Source organism: Aethalodelphis obliquidens, unplaced genomic scaffold (assembly GCF_003676395.1).
Source record: "Aethalodelphis obliquidens isolate GAN/ISIS:26980383/991018 unplaced genomic scaffold, ASM367639v1 scaffold94, whole genome shotgun sequence".
NCBI lineage: Eukaryota > Metazoa > Chordata > Mammalia > Artiodactyla > Delphinidae > Aethalodelphis > Aethalodelphis obliquidens.
The window spans coordinates 2,159,978-2,179,567 of NW_020838038.1; the positions used below are offsets into that span (position 1 = coordinate 2,159,978).

At 38.4% G+C, this 19,590-nt stretch overlaps 1 protein-coding gene across 2 annotated transcripts in view; it reads left to right on the forward strand.

Moving 5' to 3' along the window:
- The first annotated feature begins 294 nt into the window (after nucleotides 1–294).
- The window catches only part of AP1S2 (adaptor related protein complex 1 subunit sigma 2), a 28,902-nt gene continuing 9,606 nt past the window's right edge, over nucleotides 295–19,590 (forward strand). The window contains exons 1-4 of one of the 2 annotated variants that reach the window (XM_027095780.1): nucleotides 295–418; nucleotides 2,562–2,740; nucleotides 9,488–9,596; nucleotides 10,139–10,276. In XM_027095780.1, the coding sequence (XP_026951581.1) occupies nucleotides 2,562–2,740; nucleotides 9,488–9,596; nucleotides 10,139–10,276 (426 nt within the window). In that variant the 5' untranslated portion in view covers nucleotides 295–418. The remainder of the gene's footprint in view (nucleotides 419–2,561; nucleotides 2,741–9,487; nucleotides 9,597–10,138; nucleotides 10,277–19,590) is intronic. The other variant, XM_027095779.1, reaches the window with a different exon arrangement.

Genomic DNA, 19,590 nt, shown 5'->3' on the forward strand with positions numbered 1-19,590 from the left:
TCCCGGTGGCACACTCAGGAGTGCGCAGGCGCGCCGGCCCCGGCAGCGGCCGCTTCCGGGTCACGTGGCCTGGCTTCCGGTTCGGACCACCCCTCTTGGTAAAGACGCGGCCAATCGGCTTCCTCGGACTGGGCGGTCACCTGAGCTGTCTCCGGTGCCGTTGGCAACAGCCGAGCTGCGTCCCGCGCACCGCCCAGCCCGCCCCTCTGCTCGCCGCAGCCCTGGCTCCTCCCTCGTCCGGCCCCCGGGGCGGGGTCTGTCGGCTCGCCCTCCCCTAGCCGCTTAAGCCTTCACTCCGCGAACCGGGTCCTCTCCCCACAGTAACACGGCTTCTCTTCCTCAGCTCAGCGACAGGGGCTTCCCCTCAGCCGCCGCCGCCGCCGGCCGAGCCCCGCCGCGCCTGCGGCCCGCGGCCGCCGTAAGTCCCGGGAGGCGATCGGGGGCGCTGGGGACGGGGAGCGGGGAGGGAGGGTCGGGCGAGCCCCCCGCTGCCCCACGAGCGCCCTGACGACCCCACCCTGCGTCCGCCCGCCCGGCCCGCCACTGGGGCACCGCGCCTCGAAACTCACTTCTCTTCGCGTGCGCGCCCCTCTCCACTCGGCGCCGCGCCCCAGGATGCGGGGGCCAGTCTCGGACGCTGCGGCGGCCCCGCGGCACCTGTGGTTCGGAAATCGCCTCAAGTTTTGCGGGGCATTTGCGGGCGGGGTCGGCGGCCGGGGGCGGCGGCGACCAAGGACCCTTGGCGCCCCCTGCGCGGCGGCGGTTGCCATTGTCTGCCCCGCTCCTTGCCTGTCACCTCGCCCGGGCTCGATCGTTCAGTGATGGAGTGCGGCCCCCCGTGGGGCGGCGGGCAGGCATCGGAGACGGCCGGACCGAGGAACGCTGGCCCCGAGCCCGTTCCGCGGCCGAGCCCATTGTTTTTAATACCAATCTCCAGGAATTGAGGTGCTCTGTGATTTGTGGCAAAATCAGAGCGTTGGTTTTTAACTAGAGGAAAGGAATACTTGTGCCTTGCGACCGGGCACCGTCCCATGTTAACATATAATTTATTTTCAAGAGAGTGAATTATCTATTCGTCATAAAAAGTGGTGGTGGGGGAGATGGGGGAGCCTGCTATAGACTCCCTTGAGTCCTTGAGTTCCGAAAGCAAACCCCCAGCCCTCCTGGTCATCGAGATCCTGGAATACGGGTCTGTTCTTTTCCAAGTTCTGCTAACGGGTTTGCATGAAACGTTGTCCAGTTGATGCTTTACTTGCTGTCCCCTTCTAATGCCGCTATCTTAACAGGACTTCTATGTGAGGCACTTTGACATCAATAAACAAATATTGTTCGTTTACTTCGTGCCAGGCATCCTTTTTAAGTGAGGTGTTTTCAGCCAATTTTAACTTTAATAAAGTTAAATTGTTGCATCGTAAATTTCTAAATATCTTGATGCCCGTTTGGATTATTACAAAAAGCGGCAATGATTTCTTAGCGAAATTTAGGGCCCATTTTATTCAAATTGATTGTATAAATTCCCCCACCCCATGTTCATGGTGTGGTGAATATTAAGAGTCAGGCTGAATCTTACTTGCAGTAACTAGTACTGGAACATACAATAGTTAAAAGAAAAAATATATATATATCTGAATTCTACCTTTAAATTACCTTTGTAGAAACAGTGCTTATCTGTTTGCAGTTGAGAAGACCAGTTGAATTATACAAGAAGGTTTCCTTAAAAACTAAACATGTAGACTAATCATCATTTGCAGATTCCAAATAAATATATACAAAACAGTTTGTGTAAAATACACTAGAATTCAGCATCCACTCCATCTGTAGATGCTGTGTTTTTTATCGTTTTAAATGAAGTATTTCATGTAATGTGTGTAGCTCTTATTTTGGCTTTTTAAAGGTTTTATTGTCTTAGGTAAAATTATATTAACTCACTTTATTGTGTGTATATTTATGGTGGGATTTTTAAAATGAGATAAGATACTTAAATCAGGCTTTTATTAAGAAAAATGCATTTATGGGATTTTTTTGGTTTATATTTTAGATTTTTTGTTTTGCTTAAAATATGTAAGCATAAACTGAAGAGAGCATTCTAAGTTATAGCAGTCTGTCTACAAGTAATTCGGTCTGGAACCAGGACGGCTTGTTCTGTTTAGGGTGAAAAATAGTAGATCTGTTTCTTTCAAATGCATCTAAACCAGTTGATGTCAACAATTCTCTTTTGATGCATATACATGCATTCCTATAGCACAGGTACACAATAGTTTCTTAAATTGCAAGAATTATCTTTTTCATCAGAATTTTCACTTCGCCTGTTTTTGTCCTCCCGTCCCGCCCCCCCAAACTTACGTGGAACCGGGTGGGGTGGGAGGATTTGCATCTGGTGGGAAGATCTTTCTATAAGAATTTCCTGCTATTTTAACTGGCATAGAAATATTGATGGCTACTCATCATTTGTTAGCTAAACGCCCTGTCCCCCAAAGCTTCTCTGTGCAGCATGTCATCTTAACCTTAACTTTATTGAATCAAAGTATTGTCTGTAATCTTGGTTCTGTTTATCTTAACAGATGCAGTTTATGTTGCTTTTTAGTCGTCAGGGAAAGCTTCGACTGCAGAAATGGTACGTCCCATTATCAGACAAAGAGAAGAAAAAGATCACAAGAGAACTTGTTCAAACCGTTTTAGCACGGAAACCTAAAATGTGCAGCTTTCTTGAGTGGCGAGATCTGAAGATTGTTTACAAAAGGTATATTTTGATTTATCAGGAAGGTGAAATAGAATCAAATGTCAGATCATTTATAATGTGGAAACTGCAGACTTTTGAGGGATGACATTTATAAATAATGATTAATAAAGGTATAGATGAAATAGTCTTAAGGTAAAGCTTTGTATTTTTAAGATAACTGCTGTTTTGATTTATTACCCAGGCTAAAATGTTAAAATTATGGAAATCTTTTTACACGAAATTATGTGACTGAAGGCATAAATGATACTTCATGCTTAATCATCTTTTTAGGAAATTTGAAAGAATTCATTTCTTTGCAGGGGAAAATAAGATCAGTATTTTAAATTGTGTGAGTAATTCTCTGAATTTAGATAAGCATTTACCCTCCACCACCACCTTCTCCCCACAAATCTGTAAAGTAATGACTGATATTTGACATGCCTTTTAATCTGACTTTTAGGATCTCTTACTCACTTATAAACACCTTGGATACATAGACCATTTTAGTCACAGATGTAAAAACTGGATATATACAGGATTTGTTCTTTAGGGCTTATTAATTTGAAGTACACTTGTTGCTGTGGTGGAGGTGTGATTATATCTGGTAGATAGATAATTTTGCCAAGAACAGACTTTTAAAATTTTGATGTTGCAAAATGACTCATAGGTTGGCCTTGAACATTAAGCTTTTTAAAAAATGCTATACATCTTTATTAATATCTGAAACTTTTTATACCTTAAAATAAACTTCTCAAGATTGTTCTCATAAGGTTAAAAGAAATATAATTACTTTGTTTCTTCCCCATTTCTGTTCCCTTACAAATAATTTACTGAATTTAAGATAAGAACATTCATGCATATAAAAATTCTTTCCTGAGGGGGATGTGCAGGGAACTGACTGTATGGGCTTCGAGGAGGGTCAAAGAGAAGCCTGGGTTTTCTCTCAGTTTTCCTTTATTCCACTACAATATGAGTGGGGTTTGTAGGGGAGATGGTAGAGAAAGTCATGAAGGTTATAGGACATCTAGAACTTTAAAAATACCATAGACTTCTCTTTAGAATAGAATGAATATTAGTCATCTTTGGGTGATTTTGTATCCAGTGTTTGGTTTAGTATTTGTTGAGAAAAATCATAGCATTTTAGAGCTGGGAGATATTTTAGAGTAATCTAGTCAAGTGATTTTTTTTTTTTTTAAAAAGCTTTTTGCCCCAAGGATAGAACTTTAAATGAAACAAGTGGAAGTGGAGGTGCTCGTGTGAAATCAGGACTGTGTCTCAACTCATTTGGCTTCCACCCTCTCTGTAGATGGTTCCTGAGTTTGAAAACCACTACTGTTGATCAAACTTCAGCTTTATAAAAAATGAGAATTTGGGAGAAGTGACTTGTCCAAGGTCAGTTGCTAGTGACTGCCATAGTGGCCAGAACTCAAATCTTAAGCCTGGAGGCAAAGGTTTTAAACTGGGATGAATAGAAAATTTGCATTTCTTTAAAGATCCTGTAGTTGGAGAATGGGTGGGGGGAGGGCTGAGACTGGCACCTGAGGGATCTGTTAGGAGACTGCCTCATCCGGCAGTCCTGAAGGAAGACCTCTGCTGTGGGCTCAGCAGGTGGAAGAGCTGTTCCGAGGTAAGTTTGGTAAGACTTGGTCACCGCTAGAAGCAGGGAGGGCAGTGAAAGAAGAGGAGGAGTGGTGTTATTCCACATTTCTGATTCAGTTGATGGGGTAAATGGTGAAGTAGAAGGTTGGCTTTGAGGGGCCTGTGTGACTTCCATTTGGAGATGCCTAGTTTTCTCAGGGTGGGCATAGGCATGGAAGTCTGGGGGAAAATTAGGCATAAAGCGTTAGATCACCAGCATTCAAACAGCAGGCAAAGGATAAGTATAAGGTCAGTCACATTGGGGAAGGGGAGAGAGTTTCAAAAATAAGGCCACCAGTGCCAAAGGTCGCATAAAGGTCAACTAAAGTGAAGAATATTAGATTTTACAGTGAGCATTTCACAAAATGCCCTTCATCAGAACATTTTCAGTGGAATAGTAGAGACAGAACTCTCGAAGAAATGGGGCAAAGTGTGAAGAGGTGGAGACAATAAAACAGCAGGTGTAGAGTATTTGGGGGAGCTTTGCTATGAAGGACAGAAGAGGTGATAACCACCTGTAGACAGGATTGGGGGACAGGGTTAAAAAATGGCATAAGAGACTTAAGCTTATTTCTAGATAGGGGAAGGAGTCCCCCGTGTGGAGGAGGAAAATACAAGCAAGGGAATCAGTCCCAGGAATCAAGATTCCTGTAGCTGAAGGAGATGGCCTGTCAAAAGAAAAGAAGGCACTACTTGGTGCTTTGTGCACAGCATTCAGCCCATCCATGTTGGGCCACCGCTTTTTCCGTTAAAGGCTGTAAAGGGTAATCTCACCTGACTCTGATATTTACATCAAGCGCCTATAAATAAAGGTGCACTAAAAAAAACCCCAGCTTTCCTGAGATGAAATTCACATATAAAAGTTAGAATTTATTATCAGTTTTCCTCTGCATTTCCCCATTTCATACTGAAAACTCATCTAGAGTACTTAAGGACATTTTTTTGTAGCTATGAACAGGTGATTTTTTTTTTAAGAAGATGTTGGGGGTAGGAGTTTATTAATTTTTACTTTATTTATTTTTGCTGTGTTGGGTCCTCGTTTCTGTGCGAGGGCTTTCTCTAGTTGTGGCGAGCGGGGGCCACTCTTCATCGCGGTGCGCGGGCCTCTCACTATTGCGGCCTCTCATTGCGGAGCACAGGCTCCAGATGCGCAGGCTCAGTAGTTGTGGCCCACGGGCCCAGCTGCTCCGCGGCATGTGGGATTCTCCCAGACCAGGGCTCGAACCCCCGTCCCCTGCATTAGCAGGCAGACTCCCAACCACTGCGCCACCAGGGAAGCCCCAGGTGATTTTTTTTTCCCTAGACCAGCTGGAAGAGGAGACCTTTTAAGCAAAGGAATTACCACTTAGCTGCTGAGAAATTCTGAACTAGCACTTTCGCTGTTCATACCACCAAGTGATCTTTATGTCTGCCTTCCTCAAGTTGCCTCATCCACATTCTTCATCCCTGAGCCTTTCTTTACAGTTGCCCCTCTTGGGGAGGGAGAAGTGAGAGGGGAGTAAGGTTAATATAGCTGAAAAATTAGACTGAAAGTCTGGGGACTTGAGTTCTTTTCCTTTGGCCATTAGCTAGTTTTGTGACTTTGAACAAGTCATTTTGCCTTTGTTTCCTCATCTCTAAAATAAACGCTCTTGAAGATCCCGTGAACACAGAAGACACTGTATGCATTTTTTATTCCTATTTTGTGCAGCATGTTATGGATTAAAGTCTTAATATTAATTAAAAAATACACACCTACCAATTACGAGCTTCAGAATTTGTTGAAGAGTACTGTATTGATTTTCTTTACTAACAAAAGAATTTTTAATGACATAGCAGTAGAATATTGAGAACGGTTTGGTTACAGTCACCCACAGTCAGCTGATATTTAGCTGACTGGGGAGAAGTCATGTGTTGTGAATATAAGAATAGGCACCTTCAGATGTTCTCTGAGTGCCAGTAATTAGAGTAAGCCGTAATCTACTCTGCTAAAAATAACCAAACATACCTTTCTTCTTACTAGTCTATTATTAATTTTACTTCAGATTTAGACGTACAAATATATACTAAGAGAACAAAATGAGCTCATTATTGAATTTTTTAAAACCACTTGCTTCTGAAAATAGGGAGTATACCTCAGGTTCTCCTGGTAATCTTTTACTAAATCAAGATAACAATTTTTATTTCTCTCTTCAAAGCATGTAAAATATTGCTTTGAATATGTTTTAATTTTTGCCAGTTGCAGGATTACTTTATTTAGCACAGTTCTGGGCCATAGTTTTTAATATACAACTCAGGCTCTGGAGTCAAATCACTGTTCTGGGAAGATTACTCAATTAAGCCTGAGTCTCCTGTAAATGCAAATAATAACGGTATCTCTCTGGAAGGGTTTTTTTGAGGATTAAAATGGTAAATTATGCCAAGGCCTTAGGTAACATTTAGTGCCTTACTCAGTGAGGACTCAGTAAATGTTACCTGTTATTATGCTTCTGTTTCTTTCTTCCTTAAGCCTTCTGGAAAGAGGTGCCTTCTTATAATCCTGATAACTGGATGCTCACCTACAGTGAAGAATTCATTTAATTTGATATTAAAGTAATATTTCCGAATGACTCGTATAATCTAGGACCTTTGACTAGTGTTTAAATGCTGTTTACTTATAAGTAAAAAGCGGTACTGTGGATAAGGAGCAAGGATGGTGTAAGCATTAGATTGCTTAACAGTAGCATTGAAGAAATCTTGAAATTTAAAAAACAAATTAAATTTACCTGACGTTGCCTATTAGTAAATTCTTTCTAATGGAATTATTTAGCACTCTGTTCATAGCAGCTAGTTATGTCTGGTTTTTATCTACCATTTTTCATGTCAGCCCCTTTAATCTTTAGTTTTCTTAATTCAGAGAATCTTATGTGTCAATTGTATCAGTTTTCCCAAATTTAAGACTATTTGAGGAGCATGGGTTAGGGAGGATGGAAGGTTGGAATATCCCATTGCCTTTTAAAGCAATAAACAAAACATAGGATAGTGCTGGGAAAGATAGGAAGCGCTTTGTTAGTAAGGTTGGAGGTGGTGCCTGTTATGTCCTTCATGATAATAAATGAACGTGTGTGAATGCCTTCTCTCTAAGACTGCAGGGGACCCTTTTTTTTTTTTCCGGTACGCGGGCCTCTCACTGTTGTGGCCTCTCCCGTTGCAGAGCACAGGCTCCGGACGCGCACGCTCAGCAGCGTGTCCCCTGCATCGGCAGGCGGACTCTCAACCACTGCGCCACCAGGGAAGCCCTGAACCACCATTTAAAATAACTTAGTGAAGGACTTCCCTGGTGGCGCAGTGGTTAAGAATCCGCCTGCCAATGGAGGAGACACGGGTTCGAGCCCTGGTCTGGGAAGATCCCATATGCCACGGAGCAACTAAGCCCGTGTGCCACAACTACAGAGCCTGCGCTCTAGAGCCTGTGAGCCACAACTACTGAGCCCGCGTGCTGCAACTACTGAAGCCCGTGCGCCTAGAGCCCGTGCTCCGCAATAAGAGAAGCCACTGCAATGAGAAGCCCGCGCACCGCAACGAAGAGTAGCCCCCTCCCCTTTCACCCCAACTAAAGAAAGCCCACGCACAGCAACGAAGACCCAACACAGCCAAAATAAATTAATAAAGAAATAAATTTATTTTTAAAAATAAATAAAATAACTTAGTGAATGTAGAAATCAGGTAGAATGGACGTGGCAAAAAGTGTATGTGTATGACAAGGGAGTCAGTGTGGTAGAGTGGAAAAGGCCTGGAGTTAAGGTATGAAGATCAGATTTCTTGTCACAGTACAACCACTTGGCAGGCCCTTGTACTCTTGGGCCTCTTTTTTTTCCTTCCGTAATCAAGGATGCTGCTGTTTACTGTTGGAAAAATCAAATAAGAGGAAATGTTTTTAATAATATTGAAATTAATAGTGTTATGAAAATACTCATACTGAAGTTATTCTCATACTGAAGAGCAGGAATTCCTTGAATTTCAAAACTGAGATTGTGTGTGTATGTTTGTATGTTATTTTACATTAATGCTATGAGCAGTAATTTCCCATTGTGTTTTCTAAAAATCACTTAAATGCTCCTCTGTGAAAATTACAATGGCAACTGAGACTTGTTTAGAATGTCTTAGGTTTTCATTTTGTTTCTTTTCAAAAGCCTTAAATACATTTAAACCATTTGAAAATACTCTTTTAACCCTCCTCAAAGGACTTGGTTAGGTCATCCTTCCTTATGTATGCCTCAAGGTTGTGTTAATAACTTTTGGCTTCCTTGGATCAAGTATAACCTAGTCCCATGTGCTAGAATCCTAGTTTGGAGAATATGACTTTTCCAACCTTATTATACTTTCTTCAAGGGTAAATAACCCGAGCTTTAATTTAACAGGGTAGAACTTGGAAATTTTGAGGACATGTCTCAGTTTCCCCTGTTCTCTTTTTCTGACTTCTATGATTACTTGGAACTGTTGTTTTTTTCTTGAGGTTTATTCCATAATCCTATAAAACTCCTTTAAAAATAATTCTGTGCTGTTAGAAGTCAAGATAGTAGTTACCTTTGGGGGTGGGAGGCTGTGACCAGGAGAGATTAGAGGGGCTTCAGGGGTTCAGTAATAATTCTGTTTCTTGGTGCAGGTGCTGGTACACAAGTATGTTCACTTCGAAACTCATCAGGCTGTACATTTATGACTTGTGTTCTGCTCTGTGTGTATATTACACTTCAGTAAAATGTTCCAGAACATTGACTTAACGTTGACGGCATCTTCAATAAGTCCTTCAGTTGGAGAGTTTATTTTCTTCCCTGTTTACTTGTGGTTTGAAATAGTCAACAGTGCACTTTGTTTTAAGTAAACTTGAGAACAACCTGGGTCAATTGTGTTTTAGAATATTCTAGAAAGGAGCCTGAATGGAAGAAGAGCAAAATAAGTAACTCTTTCTTTTTTTTTTTTTGCTTGCCTGTACTTTTCAAAATTTCTTTTTGTACATTTATTACTTTTATAGTCTAGGAGAAAAATAATCTACTGTTGTAAAGAGGAAATAAACTGTATAAGCATGACATATTTTACAATAGGATATGAAAATGTATTTTAGAAAACATGATTATAGGGTAAATTTTTTTCTACATCTGTTTTTTGTTACAGATATGCCAGTCTGTATTTTTGCTGTGCTATTGAGGATCAGGACAATGAACTAATTACCCTGGAAATAATTCATCGTTATGTGGAATTACTTGACAAGTATTTTGGCAGTGTGAGTAGTATTTTGTTTTAGGAAATTGAATGCCATAGTGCTTTTTTTTTAACCTTTTCTGTAACAAGTTTATTATTTAATTATCTTGGGGATTCTGACTATTTGATAGTAACTGTGGGAGAGGGAAGGAATGGCTATTTCTTGTCAGTGTGCCTAGTGAGTTAACTGCCAGAATTGCTTGACCCCACAGACCTACTCATTTAATTATGCTGCTGAGAACAAGGTTTAAAATAGTGAAATAGAAAGGGGTCCAACTGCAAAGATTAATATACTGGAAGTGCTTAGTATAGAATTTAGATTTGGTTAGCAGTTACAATCATATTACCCAGAAATATGTATTTCAAAAGATCAGTCTTTATGAGTAGAAAATTATTAAGTTGCCCATGTTAGGAGCTTGCAGAGTCTGGTCTTCCTTAGCTTGTAGGCATTAAGATTGATTCCCTCTGGTCAGATTTTACTGACTACCTGATAGTAGGTAAGTAGGTAAGTATCTTTTACTTTCTTCGGTTTTATTTATTTATTTATTTATTTTTGCTTTTCAGGTGTGTGAACTTGATATCATCTTTAATTTTGAGAAGGCTTATTTTATTTTGGATGAGTTTCTTTTGGGAGGAGAAGTTCAGGAAACATCCAAGAAAAATGTCCTTAAAGCAATTGAGCAGGCTGATCTACTACAGGAGGTAAGCTACTCAGAGTTCTCTTGACTGGACACTAGCATGTTTTGCTCTTGCTAGGGAAGTCTCAGTCATCTTCCCTCATTCTTACAGTTTCAGAAATTACTCTGAAGCATGCTTGGCATGTAGTGTCCATGTGCAGTTTATTGATTGGAATATGTGTCAGCCACATCGACTCAGTTATCTGTGGATGGATTGTTTACTTTGGAGATGATCTGGAGATGGCCCATTTTGGGACCCCAAAACACCAGAGTCCAAACATTTAGAGGATGGACTACTTTAAGATGGGAAAAGTAACAGTAATTTGAGAACTCTCTGTCCATTGTTCTGAATTACTTAAGATAACCCCTTTTCTCACTAGTGTGTACAATGAGGAGTTGACTGTGAGATTATGGCATTTTCATTCCAAGTTGGTTCATATTTTCACCTTATGTCCATTAAGTGCAAATGTAGCCAAGCAAATGATAGTGTTATAATTATACTTTTTGTAGAATCCTCTAGTTTTGTGTTAGCAAAACTAACTAAAAAGTATTTCTACTACTCTATGATTTTCTTAAATAACAAACCATGTTCTGTTAAACAGCTACATTCTTGTCTTGCCTTGATATCACAAGAACCATTGATAAAACCCCTTTCCCTTTCTAACTTCCACAGTTGTCTTGGGTTAATTGTATATTTGATACTTCTGTACCTTCAATTTCTGAAGTTAAAAATTTCGTAGATAAGGCTACCTTTTCCTAAAAACTTAATGATACATTAATTCAGGTACCTAGTTGAATTATGCTTTAGTCATAATTGTGGTTTTATTCAAATAGAAAGTTTATAGCATGAGGAGAAGGAGCTAGTCAATATAAAAAAATTAGTTTTTTCATTATGGTAATTGTCTTTTTTATTATTAAAGGAAGTTTTAAATCAGAGTAAATCTTTTTCTTCATTATAACTTCTTTTTTTTTTTTTTTTTTTTTTTGCGGTACGCGGGCCTCTCACTGTTGTGGCCTCACCCGTCGCGGAGCACAGGCTCCGGACGCGCAGGCTCAGCGGCCATGGCTCACGGGCCCAGCCGCTCCGCGGCATGTGGGATCTTCCCAGACCGGGGCACGAACCCGTGTCCCCTGCATCGGCAGGCGGACTCTCAACCACTGCGCCACCAGGGAAGCCCCCATTATAACTTCTTAACTGTTGGCCTCAGTCAGGAGAGTGGGGAGCTCTCGGTAATCCCTCTGCATCAGTCACTGACTAGGTCAGTTGTGGGGATTGTTTGAAGTTGGGATGACATCATCTGGAACATTCATAAGTTAAATATGAGACAATGCTTTGTACATTTAATTATCTTGAGTTACCAAAACAGGGGTTAAGGTGCCTGCACAAGTGAAGTATTTTGTTGACAGCCCTAATGGCATCTGCTGTTCAGTAGTGAAATGAGCACAGCCCTTTTTCCATGTGTGTATGGTTTGCCACAGTTGTTTATTAATTGATTGTATACATGTCATTCGAAGATTTTCTTTTTAAATGTCAGATGTGCCGACTACAAGTTCATATTCTACTGTTGTAAAATTGCTTTAAAGTTAGCACCTCCTTATTTTGCTGTTCACTAACCAGACTTTTCTAAAAATTAGGTCAAGACCAGGGTCAGAAATTGGGAATTTTTCTTTCTTTTTTTTTTTGGCCGTGCCTTGCAGCATGTGGGATCTTAGTTCCCTTACCAGGGATCAAACCCATGTCCCCTGCATTGAAAGCGCAGGGTCTTAACCCCTGGATTGCCAGTGCAGTCTGGGAGTTTTTCATATTTGTTCCTTCCCTTGATCACTTTTATATTTCATTATTATGGAACTATATTCGGTTCTATCAGATCCTGGTCCAAGTTCTTTGTCATTTCCTGATTAATTACGTATGCCTTGAAACATTTCTAAAGTTGTTGAAGTTCAGCTTTTAATTTTAATATTTTTTTCTGGAGAGTAATGTTTAGGGCATTGACGTCTCTTGTGTCTGGATTGTTTTTTAAACCCTACTGGGAAATCGCTATACACTTTACAATATGACAAATATGCTAAGTTTACTTTATAGCATGTATTGAGTAATATACTAGAGGATCCAGAAGTTATTACAGGTACACGTTTGTTTGTAAATGTGTACATGTGTGTGTATCTCCCCTATAAAAGTATTTTAATAAGAAGTACTGTCTCTTTTTTTGAAGTAGTATTTTTATATCTCTAATTGGGAAAAGTAGGAATGGAGAGAGAAGCATAGGATGTCCTTAGTTCCATGTAAAATTCTCCTTACCCCATCTCACCCTAGTTTAAAAAAAAAAAAACCTGACTACTGTTAATTACAGTTCCTTGTCTTTAGAAGAGAGCTTTGGCCCTATTTCTCATCTGTGACTACATTGTTTTGTACATAAACCAAATTGATACTATATTAAGACATTTTCTATTCAATGGTCCAGGTGAACCATCTTTCTTAATTTAGCCATTCAGGTCTTGAGGAGGCAGAACGTGGCTGGTCCATTCTGAATTTAGAGTGAGGTTAAGGCCTTTATGAAACCAAGCTAGAGTCTGTATGGGGCAGTTAAGCTTCATTCAGGTTATTCTGTTCAGGTTAACTTGTTTATTCAGGTTATTCACCAATACTGTCATAAGAAATCCAGGATGATAAGATGTTTGTTTCCTACAATAGAGTCATTTATATGTTGATACATGATACAAGTTTACATCTCTGGGAGAGTATTTGAATATTATGTTCATAAAATAGGTGATAGAATAAGATGAGAAAAAGCGTTCTACAAACTGCTGAAAAAGATTTGTCTGGGCACAATGATAGCAAAAAAGAACTATGATGATAGCTAATGCTTATTGAGCAGTTAGATGTGAGGCATCCTATGCTAATCATCAGGATTTCCTGAGAAGGTCACAAGAGCCTTTTGTTTTTGTTTTTTTGTGGTACGCGGGCCTCTCACTGTTGTGGCCTCTCCCGTTGCGGAGCACAGGCTCCGGACGCGCGGGCTCAGCGGCCATGGCTCACGGGCCCAGCCGCTCCGCGGCATGTGGGACTGGAACACGAACCCGTGTCCCCTGCATCGGCAGGCAGACTCTCAACCACTGCGCCACCAGGGAAGCCCCCACGAGAGCCTTTTTAACCAAAGAAGAAACAGAGGCTCTAGAGGCTCGGTGAAGTTCCAATGACTGGTCCTAGGTAGCAGTTGGCAAAACCAGGATTGTAAACCCAGATCTGCTAGACTCCAGAGCTGTATGAAATCTTAACCACTGTGCTCTGTCCGCCCCAACCCCCATTTGTGTATTTTCTTGGTATGTTTTAAACATTCTGTTTTAGACACCAACTTCTGTATGTCTCAGTAATAAAGAAATCCATAATTCTCCTGGAGGTTTCTCTATGTTGAACAAAGTAGGTTTCCTAAGACTGATGCTATCCTTTACTTTTTAGACTGGAAATTTTCATTGTCCAAGTTATCAATAGTTGGAATTTATTAATTGGATATATAGATATAAATAGTATTTTTCAAATCATTTCTTGTTGGATTTATCAAAATGCCTAGATCTATAGTAGCTTTTTTGGTCTTATAATTTAGGGTATAATATTCACTTAGTCTATTTCATGAAATGATTTTGCTTCCAAAATTGTAAATATAGCTGTAAAGACACTTATCTAAATGCAGTCTTAAATTTGTAGAAGTCCTAATTAATTGATCTTAATCTAGTTTTTCATATATTGTGATTTTTTTTTTCTTTTTCTATTTAGTGTCAGGTCTTTTACTTGAATTGATTTTTTCTAAACACCAAAGATGACTTTGAATTTATATTGAAAATATCTGTTGGCTTAAAGATATATGCAAAGCACAAAATAATTTTGGTTTTAATCCTTTTTTAATCTGTGAAATACACATTTCTATCCTTAAGAATGTTTATTTTCTTTAGAAAAATTTCTTTAAAATGTCCTTTTTACTCAATTTGTGTAAATGTCATATAGTTTGTTTAGATAGTCCTTCATTTTATAGGCAAACAGGGTTAGAAAGTCAGTGCATAAAGTAGATTTTCTATTAGCATTTTATAGTCAGTAATGAGAACATAACATAAATGTGTATCTGAATAATAATTACTAAAATATCAGATATTATGATTAAATAATAAAGATGTCTTGTTTTACTTAATTACTTGGTAAGGAAGGGTTACAATTTTGATATTTCTAGACCAAACTCTATGTTAATTCCTTTTGGTATTCTGTTGTATGAATACATAATTAGATTTGGGGGTAAAGCCCAGAATAATTGGTCTGTTATCCAATTTTTAACATTTGACCGTTGGAATTTAAAACATATTTTCTTAACATGCCACTCGTACTTAACTTGATTCTTAAATTATTAAAGTGCAACATGCTGAGATTACTAAATTGACATTTTTTATTTGCAATACTTGGAACATTTTCCCCAGCACCAATTAAATACCTATTTTAAGCTAGATTTTTTTGGAGGGAGGGCATGGGGTAGCAGTACAGTTGGATTTATTTTATAAACATTACATATAATGACAAAGGAAATATAGAGTGCATTTTCTTTGTGAAGTCAGGCACTTACCAGTTTTTCTCTGCTCCTTAATTTTATAGAGCCAGAATGAAGAATGGGGAGGTTTGTCTGAGGATATCTTATGATAAAGAGCAGTCTAAGGCTTTAGTCCCTTTGACCCCCACCTTATTTATTGGTAACTACTAAATTTACCATTTTCGTGGCATGGATAAAATGGGGTGTTATGCCAAAACTGTTGCACGTGAGATGATTTCAAGTCCTTGCTTGATCTGTGAAGATCAAATAGTTAAATACTGGGTGTTGGGCTTTAAACCCTCAGCGGTAGATGCATGATGGTGTTGATCAGCGCTTTGAGATGTGTCAACCTTTTTTTTTATACTAACAGCATCATTTTCAAATTCGTGGGGGTTTTCCTTTTGAGCTTTGTTTGCTGTTGGTATTGTTTCTCACTAAAGTAATCTGAGAAATGAAAAATAAGTGAGGTACCAAAAGCAAGCATTACACTCATGAATTTGCTTCTACTTCAAGGTGGTCCACTTTATGAATAGATTTATTGGATTTACAGTTGTTAATTTGCCTCATCTAGAAAGTGGTGCTCTATGGAGAATTAGTGCTGCTAAAATTGATTTGTTTTAGTGCTGGGCCTGCATGATACATCTTAGTACTATACATCTTTGTGGAAGTAGTAATTAATAAATCTCTTGGACTGCATAAAAATGGAAAGGTAAGAATCTTAAGAGAAAAAGTGATTTCTTTAAAAATGAATCTTTTGTAACTTAAAAGTATTTTAAGTAAGTAAGTACTTATTGAAGTATTTAATAACATGCCTTTTAATAAGTTTGGGGTTTTTTTTTAATTAAAATCTTGCTAATTAAGAATATTTGGGCTTTGGGCAAGGTAGTCAAACTCAAGAATAAAGAATATCTTAACATTGTTTTAAAACAGATGCTTTAAAATATATACAGTAATATAACAGCAAAAAGCATTTTGATAAAAATCCTCTTAAGATTGGCTTTAATAAGACAAGCTCCTGTAATTCCTTTGTAATTACCACTGTTTGTATTAAAACCTTTAAGCCTAAACCTTCTTCTTTTCAATTGGGTAAAAGTTAACAAGGCTATATATATAATCTTTTACGCCAGCATATTTTAAATTTTTTTTTTTTTTTTTTTCGGTACGCGGGCCTCTCACTGCTGTAGCCTCTCCCGTTGCGGAGCACAGGCTCCAGACTCACAGGCTCAGCGGCCATGGCTCACGGGCCCAGCCGCTCCGCGGCTTGTGGGATCTTCCCGGACCGGGGCACGAACCCGTGTCCCCTGCATCGGCAGGCAGACTCTCAACCACTGTGCCACCAGGGAAGCCCTATTTTATCTTTTTATGAGTAAACTTGATTGGGGTCTGCTAGAACAAATTCTGGATAAGTGAGGTTTAGTTACATTAATGCTTGAAATAGAAAATACAGAAGGGTAGATACAGAGAAAACAGAAGGTGGAACAAATCTTGCCTTTCACTTTGCATTTAATAAGAAACAGTTTGGCCAATGCCCTTGGTCACTGGTTTTTAGGTTGTAATCATTTTGCTGTATGTTTGTTTTTTGAACTCTTTTTCTTTGTTTGCTTTTCAGAATTTTGAGGATTTCCCCCTTGCTGTTTCATTTTAATTCATTTTGAGTCCACTGTTGCTACTCTGGTCTGTTTGTAATAATGAAAAGTTGGAATAACTTAAAATATTCAGTAACTGTAAATGTGATTTTCAAAAGTATTTGACAAGAAGCCACAGTAATAAATGCAATTTTATATCACAATAGTTACATAAACCAAAAAAATTTTTGGTTAAATAATATATACTTACTTATATTTCTTATTTTATAGTCTCATGTTTTCTATTCTATTCTTTTTTTCAATGCTGGTCCTGATCCACTAAGTTGATTGCATGAGCCCTAGGATTGGGACCTGCACAGGGACCTGCAAAGATCATATTCCTAGCTGCTGGTGGTGGTTTTATGTGTTTATTTATTTATTTATTGAAGTAAGTTGACGTGATTTTTTTCTTTAAAAAGTACTTTCTGAAAAATTGCAGGGTTTGAGTTCTTTTTTCCCCGATTGAGACATTCTTTTTTCTTTTATTGTTTCCTCTGCTGTCTTTTTTTTTTTTAATAAAAATTCCCATTATAGGAAAATTAACAAATACAGGCAAGCACACGAGAACATAATTTTACCCACCAGCCAGAGACAATTTATTCTGGTTCTCAACTAGGGTTGGGGGTGGGGAAGTTGTGCCTCCTCAGGGGACATTGGGCAATGTCTGAACACATTTTTGATTGTCACTGCTAGCCGTGAGGTGCTACTGGCATCTAGTAGGTAAAGATCAAGGACGCACTGTTAAAGAACCAGCAGTGCCCATAACGGCCCTCTCAGAATAAGAAATTATCCGGCCTCAAGTGTCAACAGTGCCAAGGTCCAGAAACCCTGGTTTAATTTAACATCATGTAATATATAAAATTTTCATTTATAGATTCCATTTACATTTATGGACTGCTACATCTTTTCAATATAATGTATAGTCCAGATTATAAATGACTGGCTGAATCAAAAGTAGAAGGGGAAAAAAAACCCTAAAAATTGTGAAAGAAGGAGAAATGTGCTCAAGTAAATGGCTATAAAAATCACCTCTGTGATCCACCAAAATTACTTTTACTTGATAACCAGAGATAGCCCGTAGCAAAACTTATGGGATGTCACTATATAATTTAATTTCCTCAACAACAACCAAATCTGTTAACATCTATTAAGGTAATTGAGTTTTTGCCTGAAAACAGAATTGAGCATACCCTGCAGGCAGTTAGAACACTTGAATTTTCTGCTGATTTCCCTATCCACCTTAGGGATTTGATAATTCCTTAAGAGAGAAATAGTTTAAATGACCAGAATTTACATATATAGACTTATGTTGTACCTGTAGACATTTTTGTTGTTTTTCTTTTATACCCTATTAGCGTTAAAGAATTTACTTAGTAAAGATATTTAGAGTTTGAATATTTGAAATTCAGTGATTCCAAGAAATCTTTTCTATTTTGAAAATCCTGATTAAGTTTAGGGCATTTCAAGTTATGATCCTAATGGAAGAACAGGGCAAATACAATACAACTACCCTAAAATGTGCTTAAAACTATTTCTTTATAGTTTAAAGTTATATTAGCTAGGTTAATTATTCTGCTTCTTTATTAAAAAAGTACAATTAACTGCCAGAGAAAGTAATTTCTCTTTACTATTTTATCACTAACGGGTTTTAGAGCAGGGTTTTAGGAAATGTAGTTAAGTTTTCCTCATTATTATTTTTAAGACAAATGTAATAGAAGTAGACCAACAGCACAACAGAATAAGACAGCAGGAGATATGAATAAGTAATCCACAGATGAAAGAAAAAACACATGGTCCTTTGACTAAGGGAATGTAAATTAAAATATCAGTTAGCTTTTTTTTTTTGGTTTCTTGGATTGGCAAAGAATAATTGTTTGCTTCTTATGAACGCATAAATTTGTATTCCATTTTGAAGGATTAGTTTAGTGATATCTATTAACAGTTAAATGTGTACACCTTTGCCCCATTAGTTATACTGGAAGGAATTTTATCCAACAGAAATATACAAATGCAGCAAGACACATGCTCAGTATAATATTGAGCCATTGGAACCTAACCAAATGTCCATCAATGGGAAATAGGTTAAGAAAATTACAGTTCAACCATACATGAAACTGTTAGCCTGGCTTTGAAAGAAATGAGATCAATTTCTATGTAATGATATGGAAAGATACGCATCAAGTAAGAAAAGATCTAGGAGTAGGACATTAACAGTATTACCTCTGAAGATATTTGAGGTCCCTCCCTCCTGTTTTCTAGAAGTGTAAAACATGTACTTTAAGTATAATTTTTTTTAATTTATAAATTTTTTAAAAAGACAAAATGCTGCTCTGTGAATGGAAGACTACATTGTGTTGTTCCTTTAGTTGAAACTAGAGTAGAATTTGCTAAAAAGGAAGTTTCAGCAGGTAAAGTGAAGCACTTATGTTCTTTTGGCCATTTTAACACTAACCATCTGGAACAACCATATTGCTCTTGCCACATTGCTAACTTAATGTAAAAAAATCGCTCGATTTTCCTAGTGCCTCACAAGTGCTTTTGTAATAAGACACCGTGAGCCCTTTCATCTAAAAGGTACCTTGTAAAGTGCTCTCATTTCTTCTCTTTTTATTCATTGCTAAAAAGAGATCTTAGTGCATTTGGATACTCTGCAGCCCTTTGGTCTTTAGCTCAAGGATTAGAGTTCCAGAGTTGAGAATAAGGACTTTGCCACAGTATTCAGTGAGGGGCAATAAAAAGGACCATTGTATTCTAGAACATGAAGGACAAAGGATACAGTTCAAGGAATAAGTGAAGCCCCTTCAAGAAAAACTGAAGTAGAGCAGTAACTACAAATTACACTTTCTTATATATATTTTTAATTAAATGTACATTATTTCTCTTTGACTACATAGTGTACCAGAAAGAAAAATCAGGACACTAGGTTTTCAGTTTTGGATCCAATACCACTAGTTTATTTAAGCACTTCTCATTTCAACAAGACTTAAGCCTTCAGATAATTACTTGCTTACCAGTTTTCATTATAGTTTATCAGATCATTTTACTTTTGAGTCATTGGCCTAGTATAGTGAATATCTGGGAATTTTTAAGGTAATGAGGTTTGTCTTAGGAACGTAGGTGGTTTTGAGAACAGGTGTAACTTAATT